Source organism: Carettochelys insculpta, chromosome 9, assembly GCF_033958435.1.
Source record: "Carettochelys insculpta isolate YL-2023 chromosome 9, ASM3395843v1, whole genome shotgun sequence".
NCBI classification, from domain to species: domain Eukaryota; kingdom Metazoa; phylum Chordata; order Testudines; family Carettochelyidae; genus Carettochelys; species Carettochelys insculpta.
This window is the reverse complement of record NC_134145.1, coordinates 9,945,001-9,971,852: the sequence shown is the minus strand read 5'-3', so window position 1 is coordinate 9,971,852 and position 26,852 is coordinate 9,945,001. Positions and strand designations below refer to the sequence as shown.

The window sequence follows — 26,852 nt, the reverse complement described above, 5'->3', positions numbered from 1 at the left end:
TGGCATTACAAAAAGGAGAAAGAGAACCCAATCCAGACACTTAAATGTATTTAAAGAATGTAACTTATTTCCCTGGATTTTTTTAAAATAACAGTTTAAAGCCAAAATTATCAAACTGGGGTAGCTAAAGGTCACAGCCTAAAAGCCATATTTAGGCATCAAATAAAATGGCCTGATACGTCCAATGCACAAAGAAATGTAGCTCCCATGATGAGTGCTGTCAGTCCTGGACTGAGATCTCTTCAGCCATGTTTCCATTACACTGTTTAAAGATTATCTCAAAATTAGGGCAACCGTATCTCCCTGTCCCAAACACAGGAGAGGGAGATATGGAGGGTGGGGGGGATCATCCCAGCTCCACCGAGGTGCGGGGGAGCCAGGAAGTGGGCAGCAGCCGCCGCGGCTTCCCCAAGGTGCAGGCTGCCAGGGATTGGGTGACAAGTGTTGGTGCTCCCATGGGTTCCCCAAGCCTCGGGGAGCCGTGAAGTGGACGGCAGCTGCTGATGCTCCTCTGGCTTCCCTGAACCTCAGGTAGCTGTGAAGTTGGCAGCAGCCACTAGTTGCTCCCCTGAGCTTCAGGGAGCAGGTACAGAGGCAGCAGCCACTGGTGCTCCCCTGGCTTCCCAAAGACACGAGGAGCTGGGAGGCCGAGAACCAATCTATGCTACCTTTGGAGGGCCCCCTGCTGGCTCCCTCTTCCTGTGGCTGGAGAGCACATAAGCTCTCCACGTGCTCTCCGGCCAGCAGCTGTGCCTGGGTGCACTGCTGAGGGAAAGGTCAGCTGGCTGGGGGCCAAATTCGCCCCCTTTTAAAAAAATAAGTTGGGATGCCTTTCTGGTGCCTGAAATACAGGGCTATCCTGCCCAGTATGGGATGGATGGTCACTGTACTCCGAATAGGAGCTTAGACTGGAAATATTAAAATCCTTTATTCTTCAGGTCTGCCTGTGGTGCTGCTATAATTAACACAGACAAACTGGTGCAATATGTGTGATCCCGATTTAAAAAATGCATAGGTTCAATTAATTACTGTTTTCCTTTCAGATATCTATTTCGGAAAGATGGCTCTGAAAATTATTTCTTTAGTAGGCACTTCACATATTAATACACTGTTAAATTGCTGCTTTTACTAGGCACTGATGTAAAATTAACTGGTAGGACAAATAAGGCTAAGAAGGGTAGAAATTTATTGTAATTTCAGTATGTCTGTATTTTTCTGGTTTTAAATATTAGCACAAAACAACCCATCAGCATAATCTGACTTGTCACTTTGATTTAGAAAGAAAATAAATTTGGGTGGGATTTTGGATTGGCCAAGTGGAGTTGTTCTAATCAATTACTATGCAACATAAGCATTTTGAAAAATAACCAACAATGTAAGAAATGATTTCCTTTATTAAATGAGTCATAGTGCTCGTTGCTCTATTTAATAGTTGAATTTCTTGGAAATGTAGAGAAAAATAAATATGCCTGTGTATATTTAAACAGTTAACTTTTATTTTAGTTCTTCTGTTTTAGTGAGGTTGTAAGTTGTTACATTGTAATAATGGTAACTTGTACAGCTGTGTCAAATTAGACCCTTTTTTTGAATGGTAATTTTTTGTCCTGCTTTTGTTCTACTGATATAAATGTTTTGTGAAGACTAAAGCTTACAGAAGGTATGAATACTCTGTAGTGTATTGGTCAAGCACTAATGAAACTGTCCTTAGGTACATGATAGACGTGTGTTGATCCATGACTTCACAAAACTGACACTGTGATTTCAACAGTGTGCAGTAGTTCAGGTTACTTAATCCTATACACATTTCTGGGGGAAGGCTGTTATTAGCATTACTAGTACTAAGTAAGCTCTAGCCATTTTTAACTTGTTGCATTAAAAGGGTTTTCTAGCTGAATTAAGTAAAGTTGGATTGTGTTTAGACCTGAACATTAAAGAGGAAATTGTGGGTTTGTCTGACATTATTTAGGTCCCAATTCCGTAAGGGTATGCGTAAACAGCAGCCTTATCTTGAAATAAGCTATTCCGTAATATCTTATTTCGAATTAATGCTGATACACACAAAATAGCACGTAGCTATTTCAAAATGGAGCATTTGCACACAATAGAGCCTGTTTTGAAATAGAGCCATTATGGTTTATTTTGAAACAGCCTTTATTCCTTATCTACACAGCTCTTGTTTTGAAATAGCTATTTTGAATTAGGTTGAAATAGGTGCTATTCCTTGTGGAATGAGATGTATCTATTTCAAAATAATCCAACCGCTATTTTGAAATATTTTGAAATAGTGGTTGTGTTGTGTAGATGCTAGGTTAGTTACTTCAAAACAACAGACATGCCCTAGAGAAAATAAGTAGGCAGAGCTATGTGCTTGTAGCAGAACCCCACCGACTTCAAGTTGCAGAATTGGTGCTTTCATTCTTTTCAGTATGTTCTCCACTGTTTTAGAAGCAGGTCCTTAATTCTTAAATTGTACATATTTCTTACAATATATAAGTAGATGATAATGTATAATCATATAAATTAGATTTTTTGACACTTGATGTTGCTTCACTAAGGTTCCAGTGCTCCAAAACACGTTACTGGCTGATTAATCTGTCATATAGCAAAGAGTATACGTTCAAATCCTGTTCTAAATTTGTTCATTTATTAAAATGTCTGTTAAGAGGCTCAGTTTCATTACATGAAGCCTTTTGCTTGTAAAATACCATTTAGTATTGCACTGCTCAGTAGTGAATGAAAGTTATTGGTCTCTGAGGTTTAATTTTGGGAGACCTGTGTTTAAATTGATATGTTATCTCAGCTCTGTGCCTATATCGCCGCTGGTGTAGCTAATGAAGTGGGCGTGCTTTCTGTACATTTATGAGAACTAAACTCTTTCCCACTGATAACACAACTTATGAGTGTGCAAGACCCTTCCTATCAAAGTCAGCAGGCATTATATGCCACATGTTGTGACATAACAAAGATGAATCACTTTTAAAATAAGTTTTACTCGGTTATGCCTAATTTTGTTGAAAAGAGAGATTTCCCCCACCTAAGTTATGTTTGAATACAGAACATCTAAGACTCATTCACCAAACTGGAAAATATAAGAAGAGTAACTGTACAGAACTCTAATGCTGTTCATTATACTAAAATATACAGTTCAGTTCTACAGTGTACTGAGCACTGTTGCTCTGGTCCAGGGAGCCATCTAAGCACATGCTTAACTTGCGTGTGAGTGGCCTTAATGATATCAGTGAACTTCGGAAGATCTGATCTGGTCATATGCAATTTTTTTGGATTCAATGCAGGAATAACTGGATGAAATTGTACGGGCCCTGTGTTTAAACAAAATGATGTAATTGGAATCCTTTTAGCCTTAAAAAAAAAAAAAATCTATGAACTTAAGAATCTATGGACTTCAATGGAAGAACTCCTCTCTAGCATCAAAGAAACTTCTCTGGCCCCCAGCAGTCCAGAGCTGAACTCTGAGTTGACTCTCTGATTTCTGAGATCTCTTTTTTGTTTATTCTTCCAGATCAAGATCACATCTACAATTGAAGTTGCTTTTACAAACTGACACTGGTAATAGGCTGACACAAGCCTCTTTCTCTTTCCCTCAGCATTATTGTACAGTTTCTGGGTGCTGCTTTTTCCATTGTTTTAAAGTTTTGTGTAGCTAAAATAATAGTGACACTCATGCTGAAGGAAAGAATCCAATATGATGTACTCCAAATGCTAACACTATCTCTTAAAGATTTGTGGAAGTTAATCTCTTAACGCAGGAATTAGTTCAGTGACAAAATAAAGTGCACTTAAGAAAAGGATATTGATTCTTGACCAGATAATCAAGAGTATTACCTTGTGCAACAGTTAGGAAGGCCAAAGAGCCCAAGCTTAGGCTCTGACAGTTTCTATAATGTTTATGACAGGTAGGTTTGTTTGTTTTAAAGCTGCAGTTAGGAGAATTGGAATGAGCCATTTATGGTATACACTCAACAGAGCATGAATGTGACAAATTATGTACAGGATAGATTGATAAAATGATTCATCTTTTTCCATTGTATAAGTGGATCCAACAGATGCCTGCACTTGCCACCAGGTGGGGCCAAAATCAACTGAGCAATTGATAGGAAAAAAGACTTAAATCAAGTGGAAGAAATAGGAGCATGGACATGTGTTCATTGCTTGCTGGTCAACCTGCCCATCTTCCCCTCCAGCTATTTTGGAATATTATTAGAACTTGCTTGAATAAATGAGAAATATTTCTTTACTCTTCACGAAAACCAGTGAAGAATCATGCTGCTTTTAATAAACATCAGTAAGCTACATAGTATAGTCTCATAGTTATGAACTGACTAGTCAGCCTCATGCCTCATTTGGAACCACAGTATGCAATCAGGCAGACCAGAGACAAGAAGAATAAAAGGTCAAACTGAGTACAATAATGTATTAAACAAACAACTACAAGATAAAGAGAATATCAATTTTTTTTTAGTCGAAGTAAGGAAACTTTCTGTGTTTAATTTGATTGCTAAAATGAGCATTTTTCTTCTGCACGGTAAAGTTTCAAAATTTTACAAAGTCAATGCTCAGTTGTAAACTTTCGAAAGAACCCTTTTAATGTCTTGTTCAATTAGTGCTATTTCAGAGTGATAAACAACCTTCATTCCCTAGGTATTCATAACTCTGAGGTTCTGCTGTATTTAAATTCTATCTTTGCTCAAGTCATTTTCTCACATCACATGAGAGGAAAGCAAGTTTCCCTTGTGATTCACTCACTGCCCTGCTACTTTTAACTTTGTTTTATAAAGGCACTAAGTCTAATGGGTTTAATTCACTTCTTTTTTCCTTTCATGAAAAATAAAAAAAGAGCTTATTGGTGATTCACTGCTAAAAATACAGTTGCATAGTTTGTATTTCAAATATAGGATTAATTCTTTTTTATTCACATGTGCACTGGAACCTTTTAATAATAAAATTGCACTTGCAGTCCCACCGTTGCTGATCGACAATCTGAGTAGATAAACATCCAAATGGAAGTCTGGGGAAGGATGCAACATTTAAAAAAAGGAAGCAATGTGAATAAGTGTGTTTGCCATGCATTTCTTTAGGAATTTTTTAAAAACACAGAACTAAATAAATTCATCTACTTGTTACGCTGGTGATTTTAGATTATTAAAATCCTTTCAGTTGTTGAAGTGGAACTTCTTTAAATGAAAACAGGGAGTTCATGTTTGATAATCTAACATCAATAAACTTCCAACAACTTGTGAATTGTATTCCCAGGAAAATAAAGCGTGTTGAACATGAGGTGGGGGAAATAGCACATTTAAAATATTGCCCTTTGTATTTTCATCTTTGTATACTGAATATATGTTAAATAAGGCGATTTTTTTTATCGTATTAACTAAATGATTGGTGCAAGCCTCCACTGTTAAAGATGTAAAACAGCAATTTCTTGCTTCTATAGTACAACATAGTTCAGAGCTGAGATTAGAAGAAACCCTGGAGAGTAGCTAATACTCAAGGGCATCCCCAACTAGAAAAGTATGTGAATTTAGGCATGGGAGGAAGGAAGGATCTGCTTTAAATTTAGTGTAGGGTCACTGAATCTTAATGATAGATTAAACAAGGGAGGTGGAATAATGAATAGGGGTATGCAATGTGTAGCACTAATACCAGAAGTCCATGGTTTGCAGTAGTTATTTAATGTCGTTTCCCATATGTGTCTGAATAGAGCAGGTTATGGCAGGGATGAGCTAAGGAATAGCTTTGTTAGTGAATAGTTAAATAGACTGAATTCTCTTTTAAAATATTACTTTTATGTGTTATGGAGGATTGCTTGTTAATGGAATAATAGAGCACTTTATGCATACTTAAGTACAAACTTCAGTATTAATAAAGAAACATATGTAATTGGCATATATACGTTGGAGTGTAATGCTTTGATTTTACTGTATGCTGTATAAATAATGCATCTTCAGAAAGAAAAAATTTTCAAAAGTGAAGCTAAAAGTTAACTTATTTTTTTCCTGATTATTTTACTTTCCAAACAGTTGACCAGAAGATCAGTAATCATACTTTTATTTTTACTTGAATTTAAAATGTTGCCCACCGACCGGTAGCTGTTGGGCATGTTGTGCTTCCAAATGGTGATTGCGATGTGCTTCTCCATGGGGATGGCAAGCTGCAGATGGGTGTCGCATCTCTGGAGGGCAGAGGCGAGCCAGGTACAGAGCTCCAAGAAGGTGGCTTTCCACATGTGGAAGTTTTGAAGTCATAGCTGGTCGTCCCACTGCTCCATAACCATCTGGTCCCACCAGTCTGAACTGGTGTGCTGCCTCCAGCAGTGGGGTGCAGTTGCCCGGGTGTAGCTCCTGCAGCCAGGGCGACAGGCCCGAAGATGATCTCAGGGTCAACGCAGCTGAGGAACAGGAGGGCAGTTGCCAGAAAGTGCAGCATAAGCTGCAGCATGTCTACGTGGGGCCATTTTAGGCCCAGGGGCAGCTCCAGCTGCATGGCAGCCAGGGACCAGCCCTGTCATCTGCAAATGCAGGGCAAGTACCATGGGCACTGAGAGATTTGCTGTCCCTCACAGCTATAGGCAAGCCTATAGCAGGGGCAGGGAATGGCTGTCTGGAGGGGGTCCCTTTAAGTGTGCACCTCTGCATGGCTCTGACACCAGCATTCGGAAGGAGCTGGTGGCCTGCAACCCTGGCTGACGTGGTTCCAGGAAACCATTTTGTCAAAAGAGCATCCCATCTGTCTGTCTGCTCTTAGTCAGGAGAGTAGATTGCCCTTTCCATGTGCTTTGGTGTCTGGACACACTCTGTCAACTGAAGTTTTGTTGGAAGACCTTTTCTGATGCAAGCTTCTTTTGGCAGAACACACTAGTCTAGACATAGCCTGTCTTTCAGTTCTGACAGCTGGCTCCTGACCATTTGGCTCTGCTTCCAAAACACAACGCTGACCACTGTCTTGACCACTGGTACTGGTCTTCCACAGATTCTGACATCCAGGCTTAAACTCTGTGATGCTGACTGTGGTAAAGGTGCCACACAAAAATAGTCTTTAATAGTAATAGTGAAAGTCTATACACCTAGGACCTGATTCTCATTGAAATCAATGGTAGCTTTTCTAAGTGTGGATTTCCAGCATTTGTTCAGTTAAAGAGTAACTTTTTGCTGCCATCTTCACTGGAATTTTAAATATATATTATATCTTTTCACCTACTTAGTTTTCATTTTGCTGCTTCTGTAATTCTGTATCAAAATATGTATGATGATTGTAAATTTATTGACATTTTGGGAAGGAAAAAAACAGCTGGAACGGTAATAATAGCAATCAAAATTTGCTTTGGCAATTATTTTAACTTTATATCAAATTTTTAATCATGGACTTAGAGTTAGAAATGGCGATTTCCGCAGTGTAGTGTGAGTTGAATGGTTGCAAAAAGGGTAGTTGATCCTGGATAATGATATATATGACAGAATGTAATTATTCTGTAATAGATCAGTTGCTGTTACCTTTCACAAAATGCCTGAACATACACACAAAATATGTCACTGAGCAGTCTCACTCATAGCTTTTGTTAATTTAAATTATAAAGTACATAAATTATCTCAAATAAATACTCCTATCAAGTTGTGAAAGTTTAAACTGGACTGCTTTGTGCATCTTGTCTTGTTAGATTATGTAAAATCTCCTCAAGCTACTAATACCAGTTATTTTGTTAACATAAATATTTTTCGTAACATTTTCAAGAAACGTGTGACTTTTTAAAGTCCCACCATCAGTAAATCTTGGTCATGCTAGTAAATCTCAAAACCAAACAATTTTTCCTTTCAGTTCCTGCTCCCATCACTAATTCTAATTACGTCGCACCTTGTCTGCTCCAACTTCACACCTGCCTTCCCATTAGAATCTATTCAGCATGTTGCTGCCAAAATAAGGCTATGTCTACACTAAGAGATACATTCAAATTTAAGGCAGGTAGCTTGATATTACCATGTGACTGTCTTCACTGTATATACCATTAGCTCCATTTTGGAAGCACTTATATCAATACCATAATATCATTGGTATCTGCTGGGTGTAGCATCCAGTTCAAAATTAAAAGTTCAAATAAAGGCCAGTGTGGAAGCTCCACATCTTAAAATCAAATTTATTAGCCTCCAGAGGTGTCCAGTACGTAACCCACAATGCCCCACAGTGCTCTGCTCTGGCTTCTGCTCTCCAGGTGAGCAGGAGTTAGGCAACAAGAAGACCGTGAATTTCAAATTGGGTCCAGGAAGCCTGTGACTGTGGGGTCATGTTTGTATGAGAGGCTGAGAAATGTCTTTCTTTCTTTGCTGTTAGTGCTGTGAGGAAATCTACCCACTACAAATAGCCCCAGCATGGAGTTCATGATTCTGTCTCTACACTTGGTATTTTGTTCTGTGCTGCCTGGCACCAGCTGCTGCCCTGCCACACTACGTAGCAGCAAGGCTGTTGTGAGGATCATGCTTGTATGAAAAGCCAAGAAATTTCTTCTCATCAGTTTACATGTGTGCACGAGCCCCCTTCTCTCCCCCAAAGACATGACACAGTCCGGGTCTTTCTCACACTCAGCCACATCATGTGGGTAGCCCTCAACTCAGTTAAAGGACATGCCTGCCATTCGGTGCTGACGGTGCTGTGAGGAAGCACCATGTCCTGGCTTGTACGCGGTTAAGGCTTCAAAGTCAGGAAAGATTTAGGAAGCGCTTATATCAGGGGCTTGCAGACGTCCATGGGGGATGCTTCAACTGGCCCCACCCAACAAAAATATTTGTGGGGCTTTTCTGTCAGTGGGTGGAAGTCTGCCCTGGCGGCTAAGATTTTTGGGGTATTGCTCCCGTCAACAACTCTTTTTTTCCAAATCTTTACTATCTGCTGTTTCTTCATGCTTTTCATTGTCCATGTACTATTTTCAGGGATCAGATGTCATCAAGGGTGGGGGGAACAGTTGGTGGAAGGCCAGTTGAGAAGACACTCACCTGTTGATTTTTATAAAATCTTTAATAATTCAAAACAAAAAAGCAGTCAAGTAGCACTTTAAAGACTAACAAAATAATTTATTAGGTGAGCTTTCGTGGGACAGACCCACTTCTTCTTCAGACCATAGCCATACCAGAACAGACTCAATATTTAAGGCACAGAGAACCAAAAACAGGAATCGAGGAGACAAATCAGAAAAAAAATGATCAAGGTGAGCAAATCAGAGTACCCCTCCACTCTCTGATTTGCTCACCTTGATCATTTTTTTCTGATTTGTCTCCTCGATTACTGTTTTTGGTTCTCTGTGCCTTAAATATTGAGTCTGTTCTGGTATGGCTATGGTCTGAAGAAGTGGGTCTGTCTCACAAAAGCTCACCTAATAAATTATTTTGTTAGTCTTTAAAGTGCTACTTGACTGCTTTTTTGTTTTGATAGCATATAGACCAGCATGACTCCCTCTCTGTTGTTTTTCATAATTGAGTTACAGCTACAGTTTTAAAAAGCAATTCAATTATAAAGGAAAGGTTTCTGTGCATTTAGCGATCTTTGTTTTCATTTGTTTTCCTTCCTTCTACCTGGAAAAATGGACGTTTGCTTACCATGGGACAGGAATGGGGGCAATGGAATGTGGGAAGATGATGTCAAATATCAGTGAAAATCCCCAGAATGTTCCCACAATGCACTGCTGCAACAGTTGATGTTTGCCGATTGAGTGTGGCAGCAATAAGTCGACTTTGTGAAGAGCACGTGGGGTGGTGAAGATAGTCAAATTTGAATTGATAAAATTCAGTGTTACAAAATCGATATTAATAAATTTAAATTTATCTCGTAATGTAGATGTAGCCCAGGTTTCCTTTCCCACTTGTTTTGATGCTCTGCTCTCTCCTCAATTTCTAGAGAACCTGTCTTCTCATAAGTTTCTATATAAATGTATGTTTCTCCTTCTCACCTTTTGGTCACTTCCTATCTTGACTTCTACCAACATTTAATATTTTGTAGATTCACAGATTTTTAAAGCCTGATGGGGACTATTGTTATTGGGTTCCAGGGCTAGGTAATATGAATAATTATGTAGTCTGATCTCCTGCATACCAAAGATCCTCAGCCAATAAGTTCTGTGTCAAATCCAGAAACACGTTACTTCTTTTTGAGCTGTAGCATATCTTTTAAATGAGATATCCAATCCTGTTACGAAGATTAATAATTGGTCTGTAAGTTGCACTTTTCTCCATTAATTATGAAATGTTTAAACAAGACCCCACTTTGCATGTAGAAGACTGAGGCACTTACAGGTTAAGGACTTGCCTGTGGTTGCAGAGCGAGTGACCCCTTTCTACACTTTGTCAGGTGGGCCTTCAATAGCATCATGCTCAACATATGCAAAGCTCCATTACTCTCCTCTTACCAAATGCTTGTTAAAACTCACCTGTTCTGTAAAGTATTCTAACTAGAATGACTCTTCATTGCTTCATGTATGCATTGTATTTGTGCTATTTGTTTTGTAAAGCTCCTGTAGGTGCCCTTAGATAGAAGATCTTCCAGGGCAGGGCACCTGTCATTTGTTCAGCACAGCCATCCTCTTGTAGTGTACCATGTGCTTCTTTGGTATTATACTAATTGGAAATTATTACAACAATGCTGATCTTACATCAAAGGGAAAAGTTATTCAAAACAATAGTCTGATTTTTCTATTTTTAGAGAACAGCTTATGTTTTCTTTTAAAAGATCAGTCCAGGAGTTGGCGTCACCCCCCGCCCTGAAAAAAAAAGGACAGAGTGAACTAGTAAGATATTTTCTTCTATTTTAGTCACCTTATAGAGGTGATAAAATAGTTCTAGCTTTTGCATAGCTCAGACGTTGTCCTCTAACATTTTAGAAAGTGCTTTCAATTTTCAAAGCTTGTTTAGTATGAGCGATGGGTTTTTTGTGGATTTTTTTTGTGTTATATACGTTGTTTCCTCTAGTATATGAATAGCATGGTTCCATATATATAAAAAGTAAGTATTGCTGATTTTGTTCATTCCAATTTAAATTGTTAAAATAGAGCAAATAATTAATACGTTGGGTAATTTTTACTTCCCTGCATTAAACAAAAAGGTAGATTCATCTATTAATGGGAGAAAGGTACAAACTAGAAAAGAATGAAGTTTTTTTAGAGATACTAAAAGAAAAGAATAATATATAAAAGAAATATATTTAAATAAAAAGAGGTGCCTAATTTCTAAATCATTATAGTGCAGACGTCACAGTGTACAACTGTTTGAATTCTGGTTTTTGTGATTTGATACAGAGCACTGTTGAGAACAAACAAAAAATTGCCATTTATCTAATAATCATATTCTTTCTCTGTTGCATGTGGTCCAGTTTATAGATTATTTTCTTAGAAATATTTTTTCTTTAGGTTCCAGTGCAGTGAATCAAATACAATTACAACTGTAACTAAGTATTTCTTTACAGCATAGAAAAAGAAAAGCTCCCTTGACCAACTGCAGTTTTAAGAACTGTCTAAGAAGTGGACAAAATTGTTTTAAAACAATCTGATTTTGAACTTGTAGTCACAAGTTTTACTGCATACAATAATTTAAATATCGTCAGGATGTACTCACTGTACTTTAATATTTAAAAGGTCGGACATCGGGCCTAAGGAACTAGCAGCATGACCAGGATAATTTGTAATATTTATACCCTTGGAAACGCAATCCTTTAAAATGTTTATTGATAAACTATACTTATTTTTAGGGATTTAATATGGTTTCTTACTATAATGTGCAGTGTATGGAAGGGAATTAGGGATTTTAAACTTGTCACGGTTTTAGAAACTGTAAATTAAAAAAAAATCATAAGAACACAGTGTCAGTAAGATTGTTCCACAATCTTTAATCATCTCACTTGTTCTTATCTTCCTGGCATTTAACTTCCTTGTCCCCTTGGCCTTTCAACCTTTATATCTCTAATTTGTATTTGATATCTTTCTTCCTTCCTCTCCCATTCTCACTGCACTGTTGGTTAATTCTTTGACTGTGTTGGCCCTTTCTTTTCCAAGCCAAGACCAAGGAGATGGTCTAATTTTTACAGAACTTTGGGACTGGATGATCCTGGAGAGAATCTTGCTTTTTTTATTTAGGCAGAGCTCCTGTTGGCTTAATGGGAAGTTTTGCTATGATTGTGAACATTTGCAATGAGTCCTGTGCAGCAGATGCCTGGCTGAAGTCTTCATTGTTTTTACTTTATATTAAAGCTAAAATAAATAATTCTGTTTTTGTTTGTTTGACCATTATCCAGACCAAGGCAAAAGCATTTCTCTGTTATTGAGTTTTCCTTTAGTAGTTAGCACTACTGATTATTTTTATTATCTTTCTTTTCGCGCCTGGCTTCTTTGACTCTCTGTTCTTATTCCTCAGTCGCTACAGGTACACTAGCAAGTTTTTGCCTACAAAAATGGTGGAACATCCACACACAAAATGCGTTTTCTTGAGTTTGTCAACAAAACTTTCACCAGCAGCATTCTGCCTGTCAGCTGTGAAGCAGAATGCTACTGTCAACAGATTCAGTCGACAAAAAAAGGTGTGTGGACGCTGTGGGGGGCCTTCTCTCAATGGACAGGGCGCCCAGAACAATGGGTAGCTCTGACTTCTGTGCTCCCAGGTGCCTGTGTTGTTGAGAGAGCAGCCAGGCAGTCCGGCTACTTTGTTGCCAGAGCTGAGTGTGCTTCTGGTTGATTTTTGTGTGTGGCTGCACTGTCAACAGAAGTTTTATTGGGAAATCTCTTCCAACAGTGACTTCTGTCAACAGAATGCTGTTGTGTAACTGTAGCCTATACGTACTGCTGATTGTTCTATCAACATCCTATTCTTGACTCCTCTTTCCTGGCTTCCCTATTAGTATCCTTAAGGATTCTGTTACTGATTGCCTCCTCTTCTGCCTCTGTACTATCTTGTTGTGACCATACTGTGACTGCTATGTGCATGTCTCCCAGATCAGCCTGTCTAGGCCACCACGTTTGTTGATGCTTTGATCTCAGAATGTTTTTACTAGATTATTTTAGGAGTCTTTTGAACCTCTCAAATATTTTCTCCTATCCATGGCCTTTTCTTCCTGATCTAGTTGCCTTTCTGGTAATTCTTGACAACTTCATTAGCCTTCCAATCTCACAGGCTCACGAGCTTGTATAATCTGTGGCTCTCTTCTCTACACCTAGACTCTTGCTAAATCCTGTTGCTCCTTTATCAGAAATATTTTTCAAATCCATCCTTTCCTCAATATCATCAGTGCTAAAACCCCTTGTTTATGCTTTGGTCATCTATATCCTTGTTTACTATATCTTGATCATTTTAGTCTTCCCTCTGTTCATCTCTTTTTTTTTTTTTTTTTATACTAAGGGTTATTTTTCCTCACATTGCTCCAGCCATACCCCTGCCCTCCCCCCCCCCACCCCCAAATGTGCTTCATTTACTTGGCATGCACGTGTTACAGTGTCCAGGTAGGTCCTTATCCTCACCTTCAGTGCTCTATGTGATCTTGACTTGACTACGTATGATGTTTCCTTAGACGACCCCCACTCACATTCCACACTCCTCACAATCCTCTCACTTTATTGCTCCTTTTGTCTGTCTTTCATGCTCTCATTTTTGCACTGTCTTTCATGCTGACTGCATGCCTGGAACAGCCTTCAGCTTCTCAGCCAATTTAAAACTTTGTGTAAATTATATTTCTTATGGTTAATGCTAACAGTATGTTGTTATGTACGTTATTTAAATAACATTTTACGTAACTTTGCAGAAAACAGACCTAAGAAACTAAGACTTGAATGTGATTCTTTAAGTCAAAGATGTAGTTTGTTATGAGCAAATTTTGCTGATTAAGCTGTAAAAATTTAATGTTTAAAACTTGATGAGAGATTTCATTAAGCTAGATATAAAACTTTCCAATTAAATATAAGACATTGACTAATTAGGGGTTAAATTCATGAAAGTGCAGAAGACCCTCAAAAAGACTTTTATATTGCTTAACCTTGTGTAGAGCCCTTGTACTATGCGTTGGGGTGACTTTTATCCTGCCTTGGTCAGCATGGGTATAAAGGAACCCTGAGTATATGTTCAATTTGGTACCTTTGAAGAGAGGAATTTTAGGCAAAATATAATTTTTTTAAAGGATGAGAAAATAAAAGAAACTTGCCCAAATTCTGTAACATGCATCAGTCTGTTATCTACTTCACCGTGAACATGCCTTTCTCATTTTCCACTGCGCCCCCACCTACATGAAAATTAGCTAGTATGGGAAGGTTTGGCTGCCTCAAAGCATTGGAAGAAATTATGTGTCAGACCCCAAAGAGTCTCCATCTGCAGAAAACTTAATACAGCATTTTTAGTTAAATTTGTGATTAAAATTGATATTTTAATAGTTAAATCTCTGGAACACCAGGAAGCATTTACATATTAATTTGATTTTGAATAATCGTATATTGGGGTTATCATCTAGACATTGTATCTACCATCTGAGTGTGCAGTCGCTCTGGTATCTAGATGTTATGAAAAGAATACAGATTTGGGCTGTGCCAGTACAGCTAATTATGCTTGTTAATGATCAAAGTAAATGTAGATGACCAAAAAGCTCACCAAGTCTTCAAAGATTTCACTCTTTCCACTAATGGCAAATGAGCTTGTTAGCGAAACCTAACCATCCATTTCTGTGCTGACTCAAATTAATCAGTTGCATCTATAATATAACTGTATATTTTCTCCTCCAAAATATTTTTTACTTTGGTTCATAAGTAGTAGTAAGGTCTCTCGCCCTACAGAATTACAGATTTATATTTAAATAATTAATAAAAATGAGGAAGGTTGCACATTTTAGTAGCAAACACTCCTCTCCTATGAGTATATTTTTCTTTGTTAGCGGAATAAACAAATAAAGGAAAATCTTTTAAAAAGTAACAGCATTGGTGAAGGAGGCATAATATTCAAAATACAAACTGTTTTAACTTCTTGTGGCTTATAAAAGGACTATTTTGGCATGTTTGCAAAATCCAGTTATGCGTGTAGCCCCAGCAGTTTGTTTAATCAAACATTACCCTAATATGTTTTACATGGTACCCTGCCAGACAAGGCCTGTCTACAACAACTAGTTTATTCTGTGACGAGTTGCTCAACAGATGTCATTCTGGTAGAATAATACAGCAGAATGCTTGTGCGTTGGCTAAAATTACTTCAACTTTGATCACTTTTGTTCAGCACATCAGTCTGGCATTGTGCTTTATACCAACATAACACTATAACCAGAGCATGCCTTTCAAGCTTAGAATAGCAGAGGAATGTTATTGAAATCAGTGCAGTTACAGATGAGTTAATGAAGAAGGAAAATACTGTTTATTTCATAATGCTGTAGTGGTGTACTTTGGAATTAAAATGGAATGTAAGGAATCTGACTCCAGAGGGCTTCACTTCAGAGCGCTTTTTAAAAACAGTGTTATGTTAGTTTTATTGACCACTTTTTTGTGATTCTAAAATAGTTAATAGATGTTGAGTTTGAAACACCTTGGGTTTTTTTTTTCTGAAATAATATTTAACAAGATCTTTTTCATGTGTGATTAAAATATATTCATCACACAAAAGGTGGTTTTTTTAAATATAATGCTACGAAACTGGCATGGCAAGAATCAACAAATGGATCTCAGATTAGCATGGTTACATTTGGATGGGACGTTGTGGGGTCATTTCTCAGTAATGACATCTCTTAACCTTGATATGACTGTGAAATAAATGCAGCACAGCAGGCTAGCGTCTTGTTAAGAAGCATTGAAGAAAAGCTGTTTGTTTGAAACTGAGTGGGGATCAGACCATGCCCGGGCTACATAGTTTTCACACATCAATTCATTTCTCAAGGTGTGTATGAGAGGATTTAGAAAATAGATTGAGTTGAATGTTACCACTAAAAATATATTCCTATTTCCTTTGAAATTTCCTATTTTTTCCTTTGAAAAAATAACAAGTTTATGAAAAGTGATATCATACAAAATGTTGTGATCACTAGTCAGAAAGACAATTCAGTATTCTGCATTTAAAATAAAATGAATTAGAATTATTGGGTTAAAAACTATATTAAAATGTTACAAACTCCTGAAATTCAGAATTAAGATTAAAAATGAAAAGAAATCCAAATGTGTTAAGACAGGGAAACATAGTCAACTCAGAATCATTAACTTGTCTTGTAGAGACAATAAATAATATTGATACCTTTTTGATTCATACATTTTACTGTTTGAAGTCACAGATCATATTAAAATTATTTTTTCCTTGTGATATCAAAGTATATGATTTTCATCAGGCTGAACGGATTAAAATAAAAATGATTTAATTTACCAATTATAATTGTTATTTACATGAACAAACAAGAAACCTTTGAGTTAGTAAGCAACTCTAATCATGTTTTGCATTGGTGCTTTTTAGTAATATTTCTAAAAAAAAGTTTGATTTGCAACTCAATATTACCTTTACACTAAATTTGATGATTTTTTTTGTTAACCAGGAGTATACATTCTATCTGTAAATGCTTATTTAAGCAATTAGCTTAACTTGCAATTATTCAGATTTTTAATTTTATATTTTTTCGCCTCTGAGATGTGCCACTTCAGTGTTTTTCTGTACAAAAACTTCATTTTAATTTTTTTAGCTAAATAAAAGTATCTTAAATATGCTAGATACATTAAATGTTTATCAAAAATTACTTTTAATTCAAAATTGATTTATTAAACAAAGGAGGATTTTCTTTAGATAGTGAATTGTATTGACTGTTTCTGAATGGCAAGATTTTAGAACTAGTAGATTTCATCCTCTCACATCTAGTTTTAATCCAGAGACTTGGATGAAAATAACAAGCTTTCCTATTTTTTCCCCTCCCAATTAATGTCTTAACTGTGAATAAATTATTCACTATCCAAAGGGAGTTTGACTTTCTACAAACTCTGGTTTCATGTGTTTAGCTTGTGACTTCCACACGTTCATTGGTATGAATTTCTTTAAAATTTGGCAACATGTATACTGCTTAATATCGTCTTTGAATGATTTTAATAATTATAAAAACATTTAGGGCTTAACATAGGTTGTCAGTTTCAAATTTAATTTTAAATAGATTTAAATAAAAAATACATTTTTAGCCATTGCCACAGGCCCCTCTATGCTTTATGAAAATTGGCTTTTGAATATGAAAAGCTTAAAGATGCTTTAGGCAAAATAGATTGTGTAACTTAATTTTTAAAGTTATGATCTGCTGAATGTGTGTATTCTATTTCTGTGAATGTATCATTCTTGTATGTGAAATTACAAATATGAAGTGTGAATCTATTTATAAGTCTAAATGTATTAATGAGGACCATTAGTGATACTCTAGAAACATAATGGCTCAGTACTCAAACCAACAACCTGTGAATAGTCTTGTTTTTTCCTGTGTGCTTGGATTGTGGTTGATCTTGCCAGGACATGTGGCCTGGCCACCTGATATTGGCACCAATGAACTTTAGTACTTTCTCACTCAAGGTGAGAAATGTTTGAACTGAACACAAAGAATTCCTGCCTTGGGCAAAGGTGATTTAAAGATGAGAAACTTAAATAATTTTAAATCCTACTTTTTATACTTTGTCAAACCTGGTGTAAATAATTGTTACTTGGGGGAGCAACTACTGTGCATATTTGTTTCAGTGCTAAAGAGGACGAGCTTAAGAACTTCCTCTGTGTAAAGCTTTTATACACAGTAGTACAGATTTGTCTGTAGTTTTGGTTCCTTTTGAGGGTTGTGTTCCTGGGTGCTCTCAAGACCCTGTAGCTGAGCCTCTCCAGAGCTGAGCTATTTCAGAGTCTGTTACTTGGCTGAGGGGCTGTAACCAGCAGGACAGAGTGGTGGGGAGGGCAGATAGGTGGGCTCAGTGGTATGATCAGCATACCAGGTGACAGCCTCTGGAGGTTTCTGGCATCCAACCCGTCACACCCACTCTTATTATTAACTTACATGTATTGGAAATTTATATTTATACACATAAGTCTGAATATTAACTTTTCCACACAAGTTTACTAAATTTGTAACTATGTCAAAAATCGTGTCCATATTTATTTACTAATGCATTTTAATGTGGAGAGTAAGGGACAGTGTTAGGAAGACTCATGCTACAGTGAGGCTGTATTAACCCATCACAGAGCCCTAGGGAAACATATGTTTCTGGACTCCCATCTTCCAATATGAATAACAGCAAACAGCTGATACATGGCAAAAAGGACCAATACAAACGTTAAATGATGTTGTCTTTCATACATGCCCTGTAGTGAATTTCTGTTCCAGCCTCTTCAGTTGTTGTGGTTGGCTGAGTAAGTAGATTCTTTATTCATGCCTTCCTCTCTCTCTGGTTTTTCTGGGAAGGTGAGTTTTAGCCATGTGTGAGAGCAGTCTCTTCTCACTCATCCTCCAGTGCATATTTGCAGTGCAAGCTGGAAGAATTTCATTCACTTGAGTGAGTGGCATTGTGATCTGCCACTCATTCAGGTGAATGCAGTTTTTTCAGTTTGCACGCAAATTCACATTGGTTTAATTAAAAAACCTCCAAACCCTCCCTCTGTCTGCCCCAAAAAACTTTTTCCCCACTTCGGGAACCAAAACGCAAATCTAAACTTTAGGTTCATGCTCTAGTTTGCCCATGAGTTAATCTAGTCCTGGCTACATGAGGGGAGGATTTGTTATAATACATGAAGCTACACCTATCTCATGGAGCTGGAAGGAACCTTCAGAGGTCAACCAGTCCAGTCCTGTGCCCTCACAGCAGGACCTGTCACCATCACTGACAGATTTTTTTAAAATCTATTTGCCCCAGATCCCTACATGGCCCCACAACTTGCAGTCCTGGGTTTAGCAGGCCAATGTTCAATCCACTGAGCTCTCTCTCCACCCTAGGGGTTAGGGGAACACTGCTCCTAGGCACAAGTGGCTCCAGGTTTTAGGGACTCTCCCTGTTCTCTTGCCTCAGCTCTCGAAGTGCTGCTGCCTTAGTGTGTAGTGGAGCTGAAGTAACAGTGCCAGGAAGAACTTTTCTCTCTCTCTCTCTCTCTGTGTGTGTGTGTGTGTGTGTGTGTGTGTGTGTGTGTGTGTGTGTGTGTGTGTGTGTGTGAGAGAGAGAGAGAGAACAAAAAAGCAGTCGAGTAGCACTTTAAAGACTACAAAATAATTTATTAGGTGAGCTTTTGTGGGACAGACCCACTTCTTCAGACCATAGCCACACCAGAACAGACTCAATATTTAAGGCACAGAGAACCAAAAACAGTAATCAAGGAGGACAAATCAGAAAAAAAAATGATCCAGGTGAGCAAATCAGAGAGTGTGGGGAGGGGGGAAGGTCAAGAATTAGATTAAGCCAAGTATGCAAGTGTGTGTGTGTGTGTGTGTGTGTGTGTGTGTGTGTAAATCCTCTCCATATTTATTATAATCATAGCAATTATATGCACCATCATTATTAACTGAGCTTAATTACAGCTTTATTTCTGTAAGTGTATCCTTTAGATAAGATTTCAAAGAGCCTGAGTTATAAGTTTGAAGCATCTATATGATCTGTTAAGATGAGACCAGAAAAATCTAAGAAAAAGTCTGATCCTACTTATATTTAAGGACCCTTTTTAAAATTAATTGTAATTTTTGAACTAATTAAGAGATTTAACAAATCTTCAGAAAGTTCATTCTATATTCAGAAGTAAAGACTGTAATTTTGGTGAGAATTTACTGCCTATTCTTCATAAATAAGAAAAAGGCTGAATCACTGAATATTTCACCAGGAGGGTGGTACAGCACTGGAATGTGTTACCTAGAGAAGCAGTGGAATCACCATCCCTAGAGGTTTTTAAGTCCCAGCTTGACAAAGTCCTGGCTGGGATGATTTGGTTAGAGTTGGTCCTGCTTTGGGGCAGGGGCTGGACTCAATAACCTCCTGAGGTTTCTTCCAGCCCTTGGACTCTATGATTCTATGAATCCCTGTTACAATGGCAAAACTCACCTCTATGTCTGTGATGTAGCCATGACCGGAGACAGATAAATATATTACATTATTTGATTTCAACTTCTATGAAGTAATCTGAATTGGATTATTTTGGTGCATTACAGTAAAACCAACATGTTTTCATCAGTCACAGTGGTTTATTAAGAAGCATCTTTTGTATCCCGGATTTCACTGGATAGTCTTCATTTTGGCTGAATCCAGCTATCTGTTCCACTGTACTGAAGACCAGACATATTTCTGCAAGGGAGTGAACCCTGTTAGTCTGTGTGGGGTAAGGGAGGGTGTCAAATGAGCTGTCAGCCAGGTCAAAAATTTCCTCGTATGCCTGCTGTTTATATTTCTGTGCACTTCACAGACCTTTTTATTGACTTAAGTCTCATGCTCCAACCTCAGAAAACAGTTAGTATTAGCCCCTGTGATTTTATAAACTAATAGAGAGGTGTCCAAGGTCACTTCAGATAGTTTGGGAATGAGAAGCTAAGTTTCCAGTATCTTATCCACTCAGCTACACTGCCTTTTCGACTGAATATGCCAGATGAATGCACTGTGTTTCATTTCTGAGTATGTCTAACATGCTCTTCCCAACATCTAGGAGCAGAATTCAAGATTTCTGCTCTTCAGAATTCTGCCTTTTTGGGACATAGAGTACTGGAGATCAGAAATCTTGAATGGTAATATAATTTGAATTCAAGAAATCTGATCTGATTTCTAACACAAAAAAAAAAAAAAGTCCTGCTTTTTATATGGTCATTTGTTCCATAAGCCTACCAACTTCACTGTGAAAACCATCTTTGACTTCTGCATGATGAAAACAGAATGGGAAAGCCAACAGGCTTATTCTACTGCTGTTTATTGAATAGCTATGTAATCCACAGACTGTGTCAAATTCCCTGCTAGCGGATGTTCTGTGGAGAGTTGTGGTTTTTGACTTTTTTTTTTTTTGCTGATACTTTACAAATTTTGAAGAGAAGTGCAGACACCTTTGGAAATCTTAGACATACTCTGTGGATCCTCAGTGGTTCATGGATTACAGATTTAAAAACCACCATCCAGAGGGTAGTTGTTTCCTATAATCTAAGTGGCAGAGGTCTCTGCTTGGAATCCCAAATTCTATTATTCAAACCCTGCTGATGACCACATTATGAATGTGTGGGGGAAAGATTTATGGCTGCTTTTAACCAATTTTTGCTATTTTGTGTTTTTAAGACAAAGTACAATTGGTGTATTGAACTCCATGTCATGAAAAAACATTCTCTGATGCAGATTTTATTGCAGTTATTGTGCATTGTGTAACAATTTACAGGTGTTCCATGTTTTGTTTACTGATGTCATGCACTTTTGTTTACGGGAAAGTTTGAAGGTTGTGGATGCCTCATAGTTTGTGTTCATGTGATAGTAACTTGCTTTGTTAAGTAACGGATGATTTTCTGTGGTAGACCTCAAGAAAAGCTCAGGAAACTGTTTCTCTGTTGGTTTCTACACCACAAAAGTTCAGCCTATCATTCAGATTTCTGCTGTAAGCACTTGACCTATCCCCATTTCTGATCCAAAGGGGCATTGTTTGAATACACTTATGCACAGGCTGTCTTTACACATATTTAGTGATAAGGCAGCTCCAAATAAATTCTAACATTTATTCCATAGGTTGTGAGAATATTTGAACTATTAAAGGCATCAGTGCCAAACAAATTCAGATTGGAATTAAAGCGTACATTTTTAACAGTGAAGGGTGATTAACCTTTGGATCAATTTACCAAGATTCAAAGTGCATTGTTCATCACTGACCATTTTAAAATCAAGATTGGATCTTCTAAAAGAAGTGCTGTAAGAATTAATTTTGGGGAAGTTTTTGGCCCATGTCACACAGAAAGTCAGATTAGATTATCACATTGATCCCATCTAGCCTTGGAATCTATAGTAATTTGCTGTCTGAGAGACAGATTATATAGTTTTTAAACCAAGAAATAGGATATGACTTAATTATTTTAAATAAATTGTAATTGCAACTAATGTACAAGGGTCATCTGGCTTTGAAGATTTCCATCTTTGTTTCAGTTGTAGCAGGGTTGTAAATTTTTGCATTCTGTGGTGTCCTGCCTACTGTCTTTCCATTTCAACACTTCTCTCAGATTGACAATCCATCATGTTTCTTCAGTTTATTAGTTCATAATGGTAGTGTTTAGCAAAAAGTAAAAACACAGAATGAATAATTGGGCTTTATTATGTTTCCTTTTAAAAATAGGAAACTTCTGTCATTAGTCTTCCTAACGGGAAATATTACTCTTGATTTGTAGTTTCATGTTTCTGTCTTTAATACTTATATTTTTATTTAAATACTCTTTTTTTAAAAATGGACAGAGGTATGTGGTAGCCAGCTAGATCTGATTTCGGCATAAATCTACCAGGGATTTGGGATTTTTAGTGTGAAAACAGAGTGGGCTAACCAGCAGAGTTCATTATAGATTATCTTTTTGTTCTCCCCCGTTCCTATCCCCAATGGCATATTTTACTAATTTATCATCCATATTCACCTGGTTGGAAAATCTGTCTGTATTGTAAACTGTCATACATGTCTTCAGTACTCTAGAAGTAATAACAACAGACTCTAGTCTGGTGGTCATTATGTGCTTAACGCAATTTGTTTAGATTCCAAGTTCTTTTTCAACTGCAGGTTATTTTATTTTCATGTAGAAACCTGAGTTTTTGAATGTTGCCGTGAGTAATTTTAGAGAAGTCAGTGTAAATTAAAAGCCTCCTCTAGTGATGAAAACAAAGCAGATGGATGCGAACACTTCTTGGGGTCTCTCACCACTCTACGTTTTTATGATTTTATTTTGTTAATTGCATCTTGAAAACATTTGCTTACTTATTTTTACAGGTAAAGCGGAATGTGTATGACTTAACTAGTATCCCTGTTCGTCACCAGTCGTGGGAAGGCTGGCCTTCTTCTGCCACAGATGACTCAGTAAGTAGTTTCATCTGTTCACTTTTTCTGATAAATATGTGACTGTTCCCAGATTTATTATCCAACTCAGGTAAAAGGCTTAATTGTCCTTTTGTTCAGAAAGTACAGCAGTGGTAAGAGTGCAGATTGTTGAAGGCTTTATTCTTTGAACTCTCTCTTGTTCTGATCCCAGCAACAAACTGAAACATGTAAGTAGTTCTGTGGCTGCTATACGCATGGGCAAAAGTAAGCACATGCTTCCATACATTTTTGGTTTGGAGCCAAAGGGCTTGGTGCTTTTCAGGTTCCCCTCCTTTCTAAGGTGAGAAATCAGTGGGAGTACTTGTTGTGGTTTACATTTTGGTTCTAATTCATGAAAACATCCTTGTTTAGCAAAGTAATTAAAAGCACCTGCTTATGTATATTCTTGAATTGGATCCAGAGCCCCAATTTACCCCAGTACTTAAGAATATGTGTAACTTCAAGCATGGGAACAGTCCAATTGTAGTTGCATTGACTATTTGTGTAGAGCCATAGGACTGGAAGGGACCCTAAGAAACCATCTAGCCAGCCCCCCCGCACTCCTGGCAGAACTAATTATCTCAACTATGTTTAAGTATGTATGTCAGTATCTTGCTGTGCTCACTTGTAAGACTTTAAAAGGTTGCACCCCAAATTAAGCCATCTCTAAACACAGAGCACATGTAAACTTGTAGCTGATTGGAATGTGGAGGACATTACTTCTATTTCCTACCTGGTAATTTTAAAATTCCCAATATTTCAAATCAGAGTAAAATATTCATTTATGGGATGATATTTTACAAAAAGAGAGGAGCCTTTACTCAGCCAGCTCCACACCCCACCCCCAGCCAATCCAGAAGTACGAAGACAAAAAAAAATTGCATATAATCATAGAGAATCTAAATGTAGAAAAATGTTGTATCCTACCTTTTGCTAATGAATGATTGCTTCCCATGGTATATTTCAGAAAATTTCTTTCTTTTTTGCTTGATCTATTTCCGTTTTTCCCAAAGATAATACATTGCTAATGCAGCTGGAGCTGGAATGAAGATGAAATGGTGCTTTTAATTAACAAATTTTGCATGTGGCTTTTGTGGGAGTGACCAATCTTTGTATAAAACAAAATGCTACAAAATGCTTAAAGACTTCAATATAAACCACATTAAATGTGAATATTTTATAAAGTGAAAATAAAACAAGGATTCTATAAGTACTGAATTAATAGTATTTTGAAGATACATCGATTTCCCTTCAAATCCTCTGAAAATAACTGCTGTTTTTGAATGATGAATGCTGCATGCTGCATTTTTTTTGAAGTGTTGTGTAAAGGATTTAAGCCAATGAAACACATACAAAGCCTGGCCACATTTTTAACATAATTGTAAAATAGCTCTTGGCTTATGCTTACAGAAATATGAGGGTATTTTAGCCTCTTTTAAATTTAAAATTAAGTGCAAAGGTTTAGAAATCCAGGATTTGTAAATTCAGGCTCCAACAGCTGCTTTTAATAAAAGTAAAATAATCAAAAAGAAAACCACTCTGTAAGATAGGTTGTCCTGCTTTCATAAATCTGTTTTAAAGTCTGTTTTTACAAGTGACATTGTTGCAGGTGAATTTTTCCCTTTTTCATCACTAATGAAATTGGCGAATGTTGAGTTATCTGCTGCAAGGCAGGAGACTCCTCAACACTCACTGCATAAATCTGGTGCAGCTGAGACATGTCAGCTGTGTAAACAGATCAGTATGTGTTACCAACAAAAATATAATTAATTTCTCTCTGAAATTAGAGGCCATAACGTAATACTATGAAGTTTTAACTTTAGCAAGAACTGACTGGAAACTTCTACTTGCCAGTTACAAACATTTAGTTAGTTGGTCTATTTAAGTTGCTCTTTAATCTAATTGCACATTTTTTTTCAATCACTTTTGATTGTGCTATATAGAGTTCTCAGAGTGGTGTATTGTATACAAGTATGGCACTAATTCACAATTAGGGACCTAACGGAAGACTTGATTAGAATACTTTTTTCATTTACATTTTATGCAGCATAAGAAATACTTTGTAATACCACAGGAGGTTTTTTTCAGTGCAGTTCTCGTTAACCTTTGGCTTAACAAACAGAACAACTAAATAGACTTCCCATAATTGGATTCCTGTATCATCTTGAGTCTCTTATGAACAAGATAGATTTCAGCCTTCTGGTATTATCAGGAAAATCAGTAAAGTCAGTAGTTACCTAAAACATTGTTGCCTCATCTCTGTTTACAGCTAAAATATTCTAGGTTACTTGTGGGGTACTGTGTAAATTGTCAATAACTCTTGCAGGTTTTTTGCAGACTTTTGCCAGAGAACTAGATAGCAAAAGCTCTACAAGTAGGGGAGTGTTTTCATGCTGTGACAGTTTAACTGTGAGAAACAAGACACATGTAAGCCTGCAGAAATCTCATTTTACACTTTTAACAAAGACACATTTTTAGTTTCAAGAAGGTATGACTAATTTTAACAATGTGAATTATGTTTGTTGCCATATTAATTAGAGGAACAATGTTAAAGTATGAGCATTTTAAAATATTTTTTCTGTTTTTAGAGGGAAATACTTATGCAACAAATTTTAATATTAAAGATTGGAATGCTATTCTTTTTTGTATTTGTCATTCTTTGCCATTGACTGAAATTAGGACATAGTGTTTAAAATTAGTGGTAGTTCATTGTAAATAAGTTAACGGGCAGTGCAAATCTTTTTTTAAAATTTTCATGATTGTACAGATCTAAGTATTATACAGCTTGTAAACTGAGAGCTAAAACAGAATACTACACCTAAAGCTGTAAAATATGTGGTATGTTTGCTTTTATTTTATGAGCATGTGTGAACTTTTAAGATTGTTCTGATCATTGTGTCATAATTGCCCATTTAAGTTAACATTAATCTTTAAAAAGTTCATAAAAATCATCCTCAGGAGCAATTCTCTAGTATTTTAGTAAGAGTTTTTGAATGCTGAAATACTAAATAAAATCTACACTGATTTTGAAGGTGTCTCCATATCTCATTTAGTTACATATGAACATTTGGTGTGAAATCTTGGCCTGTTCGAGTCAGTGGTTTTTCAATGTAATTCAGTGTGACCAGAATTTCATTTCTGAATTTTGTGCTGCTGCCACTAACCTGAAAAGTTACTCCTGGTCATGTCACCAGCCATTTTGAGCTAAGCCTTACTTTTAGAAAGGAGTTCATTATTCTGTGTAGGACAAGTCATCCCAGTATGTATATGAGAAAGATCTGCTGTTCCCATAAATGGCAATAAATGATTTCTCAAAGTAAGTTTAACCCTGTGAGGAAGTAAACACAAAGCCTATGCATTACTTTAGAAATCTAGTGTTTCCCATTCCAGTAATTTGCCTTTTTTAAAGAAGTTTTTAAAACTCATCATATTTAAGCTCACTGGCAACCTCTTGTTCATGTTTCTGTCTCTCCCAAGGCTGCTAAGGTGCTGTCACTGCCAAATTTAGAGTTGATTGACATCCCAGAAATGAAAGAGAGAGAAAAATAAACTCTACTTATTCTGCTCTTGAATATAGCTAAGGACATCTCTTTGAGACAATTGAACTCAGTCACATCTACAAACGAATCAGGTCCGTCTGGCTGATTTCTTGTTTAAAGGGAAGAAAAGGTCACTTCAACTTCAGAATGGATACTAAAGGAATGTAATATAGGAAGTTTATATCTAAGTCTCAGGAACTCCTTTGACCAGGGCAAAAGAGAAAACACACCCTGTCATCTTCTGTTATAAGGCCACTCATCAGGTAGTGTCTCTGACGTCAGAATACATATGACATCAGAAAACCTTGCATTGACCTGC

At 37.0% G+C, this 26,852-nt stretch overlaps 1 protein-coding gene across 1 annotated transcript in view; it reads left to right on the top strand.

Annotated features, from left to right (window-relative positions):
* The window catches only part of FAF1 (Fas associated factor 1), a 283,789-nt gene that overhangs the window by 129,819 nt on the left and 127,118 nt on the right, over positions 1 to 26,852 (top strand). The window contains exon 8 of the mRNA XM_075002704.1: positions 22,908 to 22,994. Within this exon, the coding sequence (XP_074858805.1) occupies positions 22,908 to 22,994 (87 nt within the window). The remainder of the gene's footprint in view (positions 1 to 22,907; positions 22,995 to 26,852) is intronic.